The following is a 13,387-nucleotide window of genomic DNA, read 5'->3' on the forward strand; positions in this document are numbered from 1 at the left end:
TAAGATAATAATTAATAAAAATTATGTTTTTTAAATACAAAATGCTATATAAAATAAAAGATTTTGAAATAAGTGTTGCATAATACTAGATGAAGTATTGATACATAAAAATAATGGAAGTCTTTGAAGCTTAAATAAAAAACGTGCATGAGGTAAGGTAGAAATTAAATGAAAAAATTTCATACCAGAAAGCTTGTATTCTTTTGACCGCTCCTACAAAAGCAAAAATGCTCTATTAGTCAAAATTTAGAAAACAAACTCTATAAACAAAATTTACTCAATTTTTTTAAAGTTTTTATGGAAAATAATATCTTAATATGGGTAGGCATATTTAACATATGAGAAAAAATAACTTACAGATAACTTTTCAACACAAAGAGATCTAAAGCTATCTTTTTATGGCACTGTTATGATGTAAACAATGAAAATTTACGAAATTACTCGTATAATAAAACTATTACTTACTATTGATTGAGTCACTTAGAAGTTAATGTGGTTAAGTGTAGAAAATTATTTTTAATGAATTTTTTTTAAGTTTTAATTTATTAATTTGATCAGAAAAGTATATAATTTTTTTCTTTTTTTCCTAAGGCTAAGCTCTGCAAGAAAACATAATATGTTCAGGATTTGAAAAAAAAAAAAAGCATAAATATTTATTAGAGCAATGGCAAGCATCTTAAAAACTAAAAGTAAAAGCATAAATATTTATTAGGACAATGGCAGCAACTAAAAGACTTAAATCTTTGGGCAGCTGAAAAAGGTAAGAACTTTATATAAAAATAATACAATAACATTTGTTGTCGTAAATTTTATGTTCATTTATCACAGCAAACAATTTCTTCCGAGTTAAATCTAAATTTTGATCGCCAAGTGCTATTCTTAACGTCCTGTAAAAGACATGTTTTATTGAAGGTATGTATACTGCACACAAAAAAGGGGGGGACAGTTCTACTGGGCCAATAGACGAAATTCAATTTGCGTTTTTCATGTCTCGAAAGTGCGATTTAGGATATTTTAGATTTATACACAGCATTGTTCTAATATGGGTATTTTGGCACAAAATCAGACTTTTTCTGAAATTACACGCCAAATTTTTTCCATATTTCGGTTCTACAACTCAAATTACACCAAACTGCCAAGTTTTGTAAAAATTGCAAGAGTTATTTTTAAAGAACTAGCTCTCAAAATTTTAGCTCCTCAATGTTAATTGAGTTCAGTATATATTTATTAATATCTCTTTTTTTTATTAAACTTATTTGATTCTTCCTTTCACATTTCGAAATTTAGGTTCATTCCAAATAAAATTCGTCCCTTTTATGATTTATTTTTAAAATTTGTATTTTTAAATAATTTTTATAAGATTTTTTTTAAAAACATTTTGGATTATAATCTATAAAATTTTTACCGTCATCTTTTCATTAGCCGTTCAGTATTTCTAAGCATACCTGCAAAAAGATAGTTTTTATTCAAAATTTCCGAAGATATACGTGAATTTATATATTGGTACTTTTTGAAATTTGGCATATTTGTTAAAAGTGATAATAACATTAAATGTGGTTTAGTCACTTTGTTAAAATTATTTGGAAGTAGGAACGACGTGACTTTTTTCCCGCTTATGCACAATGTAAAAAGGTATGAACGATGTGCCTTTTTTTCTTCTCCGGCATAATAAAAGGGAAAGGAAAATTGTTTGCCATTTTTTAAGAAGTTTGCCAAGTGAATTATAATTGTTGCAAACTTTAAAAAATTTGCCAAGATACATTTTTGAATTTCTCTGTAAATTTTGCACCAAATTTTACAAAATTTAATACCTGGGCATAATCTGAGTAGTAGAATCGAAATATGGAAAAAAAAATTTTATGTTATTTCAGAAAAAGTCCGATTTTGTGTCAAAAGACCTATGTTAAAGCAACTGCTATATATAAATGTAATACATATTATAAGTTGTGCTTTCGAGACATGAAAAATGGAATTTGAATTTTGTCAATTGGCCCAGTAGAATGGAAGATATAGAACTGTCCCCCCTTTTTTTGCACGCACTGTACTTTAATAAATTCATCTTTTTTTTTTTCTTTTGAAATTCTTCTAGCATCAGGATACAATAATAATTTATTTGTATTTTTTAAGATTGCTGGCCTCCTATTTTATTATGTCAATTACATGAAAGGTATTATCCTTGTCAAAATTATTTTTGAACTTAATTCTCCTTTGGTTTATCCACTTTTATACACCATATTAAACCAACACGAATGGTTTTGTGGATTCGACAATGCTGAAAGGATTTTTCTCTTTTACTATTTTGGATTATGCGATATTAGTCACTAGGATTATAATTATTTTATGTGACTTCGATAACTGCAAAATCAGCATCACTAGGCAAATAACTGCACCACTTAATAAAAAATTAAGCTTAAATGACTCAGCTTTTATGCCTTCACTACTCTGAATTGATTTCAATAAACTTAATACAGTTTTTATATTTTGGTTTTGTCCTGTACACTAATCTGAATACAATATAATTTTTTAAAACATTCTTTCCGCATAATTTAATGTGTTTAGTTAAACACGATGAGACTTCTTATGAACCCCGTGATCCTTGGGTTATACACCAAACATACATGTATGTAGCCCTCAGACTTTAAATCATGACAACTACAATTTTATACATACAAGATTTTACACAAAGATTCTCATATAATCATACATTGATATGGAAAATTTTAGAAATGGTAATGCTTTTCTAAATCAAAATTAATACGTACATTTCAAATTGATCATTAGCCCTACCATTATGCACAGTTTCTGCATTTCATAAGTGTTCATTGTTTTCAACTTCAGCCGCATGTTTTTCTTCATCTGTTGTAGATTTTTTTTATTATCAAATAATCAGATATCTGACAAGTATCTTTTGAAGGTGGATTAAAGTGTAAGTTAAATTTGTCAAAAATATATTGTTACATGGGTATGGGTTTGTAATGGATTAAATGCACACAGAACAGATCATAGTTTGACAAAATTTATTTTACTAAGAGAGGTACTTTGTAGTTCTGGGACTTTCCCCAAAATATTCGCACAGCTCTTCTCAGTATCACAGCATAATCAGTGGTTACCACTTCAAACTACTAAGAATGTTAAACACAACGCAATGCAAAACGACTCTAAAGAGGGAAGCCTGCACGGAGTCTCTGAACTAAAAACTGATGACTCTGAACTAAAAACTGAGAACTGATGCTCTATCTGCTCTTACACAGTTTTACCCTCAACTGCCAAGTAGTAACTTCGGTTTCTTGAAATTATTCGAAGGCATATACAGTCAAAGTTACATCTAACGGTAACGGTATTAAGGTTACATATAGCGATCAATTACAGTACCAATTACTGTTATACAGGGATCAGACCAAAATATTACGAAATGGTTGTCAAGTTTGGTGACAAAAATTAGTCACAAACCATCACCAACTCGCGAATTTACCAAGAAGCCATTTACCTCTGTTAAATAGAAAACTTGCTGCTATAATCTTATTTTTCTGGCAGAGTTTTCTCTCTTCAGACTATTTTCATGTTACATAATATAAAATACATAACACTGCCCTTCTCAACTGCATGTCTCGTGCAGTGCAATCCCTGGACATGAAGCTCTATTTATAATTAGAGAAAATCAATGCAATACTAAAATAATAATTTCAATAAATAAAACAGAACAGATCAAATATTAAATCAGTATATAAATGCATGATTTTAGAAATTTATATACATATAGTATTATGGTCTTAATGTGCTATTTATGTTATATAAACTAAGGAGTCTATGTACCACGGCCATAGTTAGGGGCTAGCTTGTTGTAATGAACAACTTTAGGCTTAGTATTTGATGATATACAGATCCAAACTACAACGTCATTCAGCCTGTTTAGAAACTGTGTAAAAATCATTCCAGGGCAACTGTAGTTTAAGAGAAAGTCCTTTCACCAAGCTGGATCCCATAACCACAACTTGTCACCTTCATTGAATCAATATCCTGTGGTTATAGTGTTGTATTGAATTCTCATCTTCTATAGCTTCAAATTCACTCACTCCCATTGCAAGGTGATGCACAGTTGTGCATCACTCCAAACCATGTCTGAAGATCCTCAGGTAAATGTAGTCCTCATGCAATTAAGGTGCATCTGAAGGTTGATGAAACAAGAAATCACAAAGTAGACAAACGGCCACAACTGGAAAACATTTGGGTTGGGACGAACGGCCACAACTGGAAAACATTTGGGTTGGGACGAACGGCCACAACTGGAAAACATTTGGGTTGGGACGAATGGCCACAACTGAAAACATTTGGACTGTAGCCTCCTGGATGGCACTGCAACAGACCAGTAAAAAAAGAGGTAACTTATGTTCTCAGTCCTGTTCACTTCAGGAAACCATCAGCAATAGGTTATTAAGGATGGCTCAATTAAACCTTTCTACCATGGCATGAGAGTGTGGATGTAAAGGCTATAGCTTGGTTGGTTTTGTCTATGCCAAGTAGTTTGCAGAGTTTTTTAATTACATACAAGGTAAGATTTCTTCTTTGATCAGAATGTAATGGAAGAGGCACTCTGAACCTGGAAATCTAAAGCTGTATCATTACCTCTGCTACAGCAACAGCCTCTTGATCAGGAATAGGTTATGCTTCATTAGAAATAAGCCACTTTGTAAAGTAAATAATGACACTGAAGATGTATTTGTTGTCAATAGCAGTTTGTGGCAGAGGTTGCAGGATGTCGAAGGGGATGAGTTCAAAAGGTGTTTCTATATTGTATTGTTGCAGCTTCCTTGGCTGTATTTCTTGAGTTCTTTCTGGCATGCACAGGCAACACAAGATTGGCACCACTCATGCACATCAGCCCTTGAATTACTTCAGCAGAAGTGCTCTTGAACTCTATGCTATGTCTTTATTATTTCCCAGTGGCCTCCTCTAGGACTGCTATGTAGTTTTTAAAGATGTCTGGGATTATTGAAGTATCATCTGCCATCACAATGCCTTTCCATCAATAAATCCAAACTTCCATTATAAGACACTGTTTCGAATAGAGTGAGCTCCAGAAAGACCAATAATGTTTTGTCGTAGAACTATATACTGAAATTCCCTGTTCAGTAATTTCATAATCCATGAAGACAAACAATTATAGGTTTAATGTTGCCATCTTCCAACTGTTCTTTTCTTACTTCTTTGTTACTGCACGGGTTATGAACAGGGGATGTTGGAAGTTGTAACTTGACATGAGACCAGATTAAAGAGTTGTTATTTTGCTTTGACCCTGAAACAATATCAGTAGAGGATCTAGACAAAGCATGGGTGTTTCTGATGACAGATACTGACGTCATATTCCAGCAGTCTCGATATCCATTTGGTTTTCGGAATTCTTAAAATTTAAAAGCCAGGTCAACAAAGCATGATCTGTTAAGAGTAGGAATTTTCTACCATAGAAGTAATGGTGGAAATGTTCTACAACTTTCACTATGGCAAATATTCCTGGTGACATAATAATAATTCCTTTCTGGTTAAAATAGAAACTTGTTCTACTATGCCCTGACACATACCTCACCGCTTCTTTCTTGGGACAAAACAACACCAACAATCTCATTGCTCACATCTATGTCAAGAATAAATTGTTTGTCGAGCTGAGTATACAAAGGATTGCAGCAGATATTAAAGACACCTTCAATTTGTTAAAGGCATCATTAAATTCTTTTTTCCAAAATAACTTCTGCCTGCTCTCTGTACAGTTGTAAAGGAGTCTTACAATGGGACAAAAGGCCTTCACAAATCTCCTGTAGTGGTGCAATGCCCCAGGAAACTCATTTCAGTTGATCAAAACAGCTCAGCTAATGGACATCTTTGGGACATCTCCAATATTTAAGTGCCAGCACTTTTTCTGGATACATATACATGCCAAAATAGCAAACGCCTTCGCCGGGAATCGAACCGCAAACCTCTGAAATACGCACCCAGTGTGCAGACCACCACACCCCGAAGGCACGCCAAGAAAATACCTCATAACACTTAAGTGCATTTTAGATCTTTGACATCTGCCATCTGCAGGGCTTTCTGTAACTCAGTATCCCAGATGCCATCGATGAAGTACTACAGAGACAGGATTTCCCTTGTTTCTATAGGCAGTTTGAAAAGGAGAGATGAGATAGCCTTTCAAGATCTGTGGTGAGCTCCTGGTCTTTTCATGGGTTTCTGTTGGCAAGATTTTAACTGAAATCTGCTGCAGTCTTTTAACTACGTCTCACAAAAGTGCAGCTCCAATACATTGTATAGAGCTTCGAAATTTAGCTCCTGGTTTTCAGGCTGAGTTTTGAAGGACATCTATTGTGTCTGCTCTAAGAAAATTAGTGAGATGGCAGCCATAGTTTTGGAATCATTTGTATTTACCACTAGAAAGAAATGAGTCTTGTCCACTTGCCAGGAGTTTTTTTCATTATACATGGATAGTATTAGAGAGGGTTGCAAAGACATAGTATGAATTTAAAGGTATTGGAATTGTGTCCAGTTGTTGCTATGCTCCTCTTCAAACTGTCAACTTCCTTGGCAACAGCAGCAGAAACTCTGTCATCGATTTGTTGTTCATCAGCAGAAATTCTTTCTTTAGTTGCTCCAATATTATTTTTAGCCATATCTATTTTGCCTTCCATAACCTTGAACTTGTTTTCTCTTATAGAAGTATTTTCTTTTTTGATTTCTTCTTGACTTACTTCAATCTTTTCTTGGCCCGCGTTCATCTCTTCTTTGAGTACGACAGATACTGCCACCAGCTGCTTCATTTGCTCCTCCATCACTCTTACCACTGGCATTCAGTCCCACTCCTGATACCCAAAATTGTTGCATGCATGCAGATTCATAATGGACTGAACGCACATAGAACGTATGACAGCTTGATAAAAATTTACTTTATTAATAGAAACATTTTACAGCTCTGCAACTTTTCCCAAAAACACTTGCATAGCTCTTGTCAGTATGACAGCACACAATCAGTAGTTAGCACTTAAATCTATTAAACACAATGTAATGCAAAATACCTCTAAATAGCAAAGTTTGCATGAAAATTAAAATTACATCTAAGGGCCAGATACAATTACAGTGACACATAGGGATCAATTATAGTTATTCAATTACAGAATCAATAACAGTTATGAAGGGACCAGACTCAAATGTTGCCAACTTTAGTGACTTCTCGCCAAATTAATGACAAAAAGTAACTGTCAAAACCATCCCCATCTTGGCAATATCTCATCAAGTTAGTTAAATAGCCATTTAACTTAATGTTAAATAGACTTACACCTGTATTCTTATTTTTCCAGCACAGTGTTGCTCTTTTCAGACTTTTCCCATTACATTATACAAAATTTGTAACAATATGGTAATAAAACTTTTCCTCAACTGGTACAATTAGTTCATTACATTATTCAACACACAGCTTACACAATTTTGCAATAGAAAGGTCGGAATTCAAATATCGGCATCTGGGATTATGAGCTCTTGGATAATGACTCGAAATAGCAGGAAATAAACTTACTTGTTTTATTATGTGGTAATTATCAATTTTGTTACTTGGAATATGCTGGCTAAAGTGGACTTTCAGATCTTCCCTTAAACAATAATTATATAGTCGTCCATTGCTTATTTGATATGCTTTTTTAATATATTTTTTGTGAACATCTTGGCAATTAAGCCTCATAAAATATCCAAAAGCTTCTTAGTCCTTTGGTGTTATTTTTGAGTTGCTGTATTTTGATAGCACAAACTCTAATCAATGCCATTAAAAAAATATTTTGTTTATGATGATCATTAAGCTTGTACAAACTTTTTATAGCCTTTTTTCTTTGAGAAATATGTTGGGGTTACAAAGCCGTAAACAATTATAAGGTTTATTGTCAAATTTCTTTGCAAGAATTATTCTCTTATTTCTGCTTTGATATTGTTTACTTAGTACCCTTTTTTAGTTTTTCAGAATTTCAAGACCATTTATCAGAATTCCTGCAACATTTCCTACCAACTTCCAAGTCATTTGCATTACTTTCTACATTATATTTATCTATCAATGCATCAGTATCAATATGATTAACTATCCTTGAATAAGGATAAAATGGCATACCATTAGTCACTGTGTTCTATTTTCCTTAACATTATTTTTTAATATCCTTAAAATAAATCTAGTTACATTATTTTAAAAAGTCAGAGTTTTTATTGCTGTTAAAAAAAATCCTTTAATATTTTTCATAGCACAATTTTCACAAACACTTCATATTATATAAACTAAAATTGCAATATTTATATCTTTCGCTAACAATTCTAAATATCAGACATAACAATTACAGTTACAGTACAAAGTCTTTAATCCGGACTTGTCGGGACTTTGGCGATTCCTAATTAAGGGTTTTTCCAGGATTATAGATCATCAATTTAAATCTGATAAGATGGCATGCGGAAATTATAAAATTAAAAATATGAAACCATAATTTATGAAATAAAGAGCAATTATGATCTAAAGGGTATCAAAATTTACAAAAAAAAAAAAAAAAAAAAAAAAAAAAAAGCTTAATATTTATTTGTTTACTTTATTAAGCATTTCTTTCAATGCAAGTTGTTTAAGTTGCTTCATTTTATGTGCTAATGCTTTATCTTTAATTCTATAGACAGACATAATTTCTTGTTCAGTTACAAAGTTCCATTTTGTTTAAAGTCCTGTAAATTGCTGTGCCGAGAATACTGACTAACTTGTCAATCGAAATATTTTTTGTTTTCAATAATCTCTCTGTCACTTTCTTCATGCCTTGATCCATTTTTTGCAGCAATTCCACTTTTTGTTTGATGGACATCAAAACATGCTTTCGCTTTGTAGATTCTTTGGCAGCTCCTGAATTGGAAATTCTTTTTGACATAATCGAAAGTTCAAGCTTAATTTTTATAAAATTGCTCTAACAGTCTGCAAAAAATAATAAACCAGATCCAATTAAAAGATTAAGGAACAACTCAATCTGCAACACTAACTGAAATAGATAATTAGATAATTTTAGCCTAGCTTATACCATCTATTATATATTAAATGCGTTTATGCATGCACATATGCGTAAACATATTATGCATAAATGCTATGCATGCACAGAAAGTTTGTAGCTTTGAGGTCTGGATTATAGATCATTCCGGATTATGTTTTTTGAAATTTGTTTTGTTTGGTTTTTATTTTCAAACTGCCCTTACTTAAAAAACAGCCCTCATATCTCGGAAGAATATGATTTACACCACTAAAATTTTTTTTAAAAAAAATTAACAATACAGTACAAAGTCCATAATCCGGACGTTCATTATCCGAAATGATCTATAATCCGGACCTCAAAGCCACAAACTTACGCATGCGCATTTAATGCGTGCTTCCGCTATGCATGCACGTAAAGTGTTTACCCTCGCACTTCTGATACTGAAGAAAGTGACAGAGAGGTTATTGAAAACGAAAAAATTTCGATTGACAAGTTAGTATTCTCGACACAGCAATTACAGGACTTGAACAGTGAAACTTTGTAAATGAACAAGAAATTATGTCTGTTTATAGAATTAAAGAGAAAGTATTAGCACAAAAAATGAAGCAACTTAAACAACTTGCATTGATAGAAATATTTAATAAAGTAAACAAATAAATATTAAGCTTTTTTTGTGTGTAAATTTTGATACCCTTTAAATCATAATTGCTCTTTATTTCATAAATTACGGTTTCATATTTTTAATTGTATAATTTCCGCATACCATCTTACCAGATTTAAATTGATGATTTATAATCTGGAATCGCCAAAGTCCCGATGAGTCCAGATTACGGACTTTGTACTGTATTACCTTCTGAGTGACTCAATTAATATTATGAAACTTCAAAAAAGCAACTTAATAATAACAAAATAGCAGCCAATTAAACCCTTTAAATAAACTTTTATTATTCTGAAATTCAAAAGAAAATATATATATATATATAAAATGTGATGTGACTAAATTGATTTTTTAATAAATTTCCATGATCAAAAATTTCCAAATAAATTTGTTATGTTATCACTTTTAACTGCATAAGTAAGGTTTACTAGCTGTTAACTTATTTTCAGCAAAACACTGTACCATGTATTTAACTAACAACACCTACTAGACTCTTCCTAAAAATACTTTCAGGATATGAGCTATTCTTACTTTCAAAGATAACTGCTATTAACTATGTTACTGTTTCACAATTATGAATAGTTTATGCCATTTCCAAGTGGGCATGCACTACATAATACACCTAATAGTTCAAGAAACTCGCATGCAAAAAAAGACAGATGGCTTGTATCTGTATTAATAAATAATGAAATTGCAAGATTTCACTTGGTTTAGACTTAAGGTTTCATTTAATATCAATAGGAAAATTATAAAAATGATATTAAAAATAACTGCATAAATTATAGCATTAGCTAAAGTGGTGTCCCTTAGATTATCGCCAGGTTGCTGTTTCATTTACTTGCCCAATTGTTGTTTATTGATGGTAACCTGAGTAGTTGAATGTTGTGGAAGCCCTATTATGATGTGATTGGTTGCATGACTACGGTGAATTTCACTGATGGAAAAATATTTGTAAGGGCTTATTTCTGCATTGGATGTCAAGTGCTGCACACCATCTATGTGATGAGATTAACGTGAAGTTTCTGTATGATTTGGAACGAAAGGGGGGAAAGCATTAATTGACTGATGTGTAAATGAAGGTTTACTTAGTAGTCATTACAAGCATCTTGTTTTATGAAAGAAATGTGTATGGTCGAACATAAAGATCGTTCAGATGGCTTTGAATGGGTTTGTCGTAAGAAAGGTTAATTCAGAAATGCCACTGACAGTCCAGCACTATGGAGGATATTATTTTACTTGTATTTTTGTGAACTGATGAGGTGACGGCAGTATGCATATTACAGTTCAGATAATTTTTGAAAGTTTTCGGATACTGTTAAAGAATTTTGTGTGCCACAGGCTGAAGACACAGAAATTTCTAAATATGGTAAATCGATATTTCCTTTTGTAATGCGTATATGCGATAACATATATTTGCTTTTTTATGTTATTTCATTGTGTGGTTGAAATTGCAGTTTATTGAGCTTTAATTGGCTATGAACTTTGGTTAAAAACTTTGGTGATGAGTAACTTTGTTTTAACATTATATGACATCATTCTCCTAATTTTTTTCAAGTGAAAATAGATTGATGTGCATGGATAAAGTCAAGGAAGTGCACAATGCCCAATTTGTGCAATTCTCTGATTTTTTTTATTTATTACTTTTTTTTTTTTTTTTTTAAGTGGAAATAGATCGATGTGTACATGGACACTGAGTTTCTGCAATTCTTTGACATGTTATTTTGGTTTTGTGTAGCGGCTATCTTGAAATTGTGCCCTGCTGGCCAATCGCCAAATATCGCCAATTTTCGGCCAGGGCCATTGTTAGATATATTTTTACCGAATATATTATTAAAATTGGAATAAAAAATTAAAATGTTTAATTTTTAATATGAATGAAACAGTGATTGAAACAAAGATGATACTTCTGATGACACAAAACATGAATTACATATGCAATATACTTGTATACCATGAAATTATTAATTTATGTATTTAATTTGTCAATATACGTAAAATCCATGTGTATAAAACACAAAATTAAAAGTTAATGCAGCAGCAAATTAAAATACGCAGATAAATTAAAACTTAATGATATATCATATTGAAAAAATGAAGACATATTAAAACTTAATAAAGCAGCATATTGAAAAAGATTCAGAAGAGATTTCTTATATCTTGCAGGGTGAGATAAAGATAATGCCTTTTAAGCAAATAAATATTATTTATTGCTGACGTTCTGAAGAAAATAAGAAAAATATTTGAATGTTTAAATATTATGTTTAATTCTATAATAATATGGCTCATTAATGTTGGCTTAAAATGCTGACGTAATCATAACACCATCTATTGAGTTAGATGTGCAGAGTATGACCTTCAATATGAGACTGCAAAAGTTGTAGGTGTATGAAAGAACAACTCCTCCAAAACCATGTTCCATGTATGGATGTTAGGTATTGAAATGAAGTATTAACTGAACCATATAAACTCATGTCTACTATTTCTATGGAAACACTACACTAACTTTCCAGTAAATAACAGTCTTGCTTTTGTTACCATATATAGCCACAAACCCACTGGCAGTAAATAAATAGTGTACCAAAAGTAAAAATGATTTGCTGTTTTCACACCAAAATTACTTAATTAGTTTTACAGCTATCAGCCTTGTCAATCTTATAAATGCCTAATATGCTTTCATAAAGGATATATAATAAGAAAAAACAAGCATTTAATTATTTGTCTGTATATTATAACAACAAAAAATGTAAACAGCTTATTTTTATGACTACAAAATTGCCTATTTCTTTGTTGTTAAATGAGCCAGTTTACTATATATGTAGGCTGGTTCTTTTGGTGTCCGCCGATAACATCGCGGCAAAAACATCGCAGACGAAAACGTCGTGGAGAAAACAACGCTAGGCGAAAACGTCGTGCTACAAAACATCGTGGGAGAAAACACTGCAAAGAGAAAACATCGCAGTTCTAAAACATCGTGGTACAAAACATCGTTGTCGAAAATAAAGCGGTTCAAAAACTTCGCAGTTTAAAAATATCATCGTCGAAAATATCGTGGTAAAAAATAAAGTATCTACAAATCATCGCATGACCATAACATCGCAGACATGCTTTTTTTCAGGCTTTAATAATTGTAAATGGATATTCACATAATGATTTGTGAGTGTAAGATGGAAAAAAGGATAATTTTTACTTTCATAGTTTTTATTAACTAATATATTTTTGCTGATAAAGTAAGAAGGAAACTTAAGCATAGAAAATTAACGCGACTTAGAGCACTTAACAGAATTTTAAGCCGACATAGTTAACTAGCAAAGGTCATTAATAAATTATTTTTTATAAAATTTTTAATGGTAATTTTTCATGAAAAGTATAATATAAAAAAGATTAGAAAAAGGAAGGTAAGTAACTGCATGACCTTATCTATAAAAAAACACTGCTAACTTAATTGTGAGATTATTTTCTTCACTTTTGTTAATATAATACTCTTATAATGAAAATTATTTCTTGTTTTGCTTCAGTTTATTCTTAAAGTGTTATTAAAATTTTCATGCACAGCGTGCAGTCAGTTACTTGAATGTCGATTTGTTAGTTATGACGAAAGTCAGCTACATAATATTTTGTTTTCTCCCATGATGTTTTGTAGCACGACGTTTTTGCCTTGCGTTGTTTTCTCCTCGACGTTTTCGTCCGCGATGTTTTCAGCTGTAACCGG

At 31.8% G+C, this 13,387-nt stretch overlaps 1 protein-coding gene across 3 annotated transcripts in view; it reads right to left on the reverse strand.

Annotated features, from left to right (window-relative positions):
• The window catches only part of Tango1 (transport and golgi organization 1), a 159,349-nt gene that overhangs the window by 91,076 nt on the left and 54,886 nt on the right, over nt 1-13,387 (reverse strand). For all 3 annotated transcript variants that reach the window (XM_085815634.1, XM_085815636.1, XM_085815635.1), the window contains one exon: nt 186-213. In XM_085815634.1, the coding sequence (XP_085671760.1) occupies nt 186-213 (28 nt within the window). The remainder of the gene's footprint in view (nt 1-185; nt 214-13,387) is intronic.

The sequence above is a fragment of the Stegodyphus dumicola genome, chromosome 4 (assembly GCF_044657685.1).
Source record: "Stegodyphus dumicola isolate Sdum_Otavi_A_Nest chromosome 4, ASM4465768v1".
NCBI lineage: Eukaryota > Metazoa > Arthropoda > Arachnida > Araneae > Eresidae > Stegodyphus > Stegodyphus dumicola.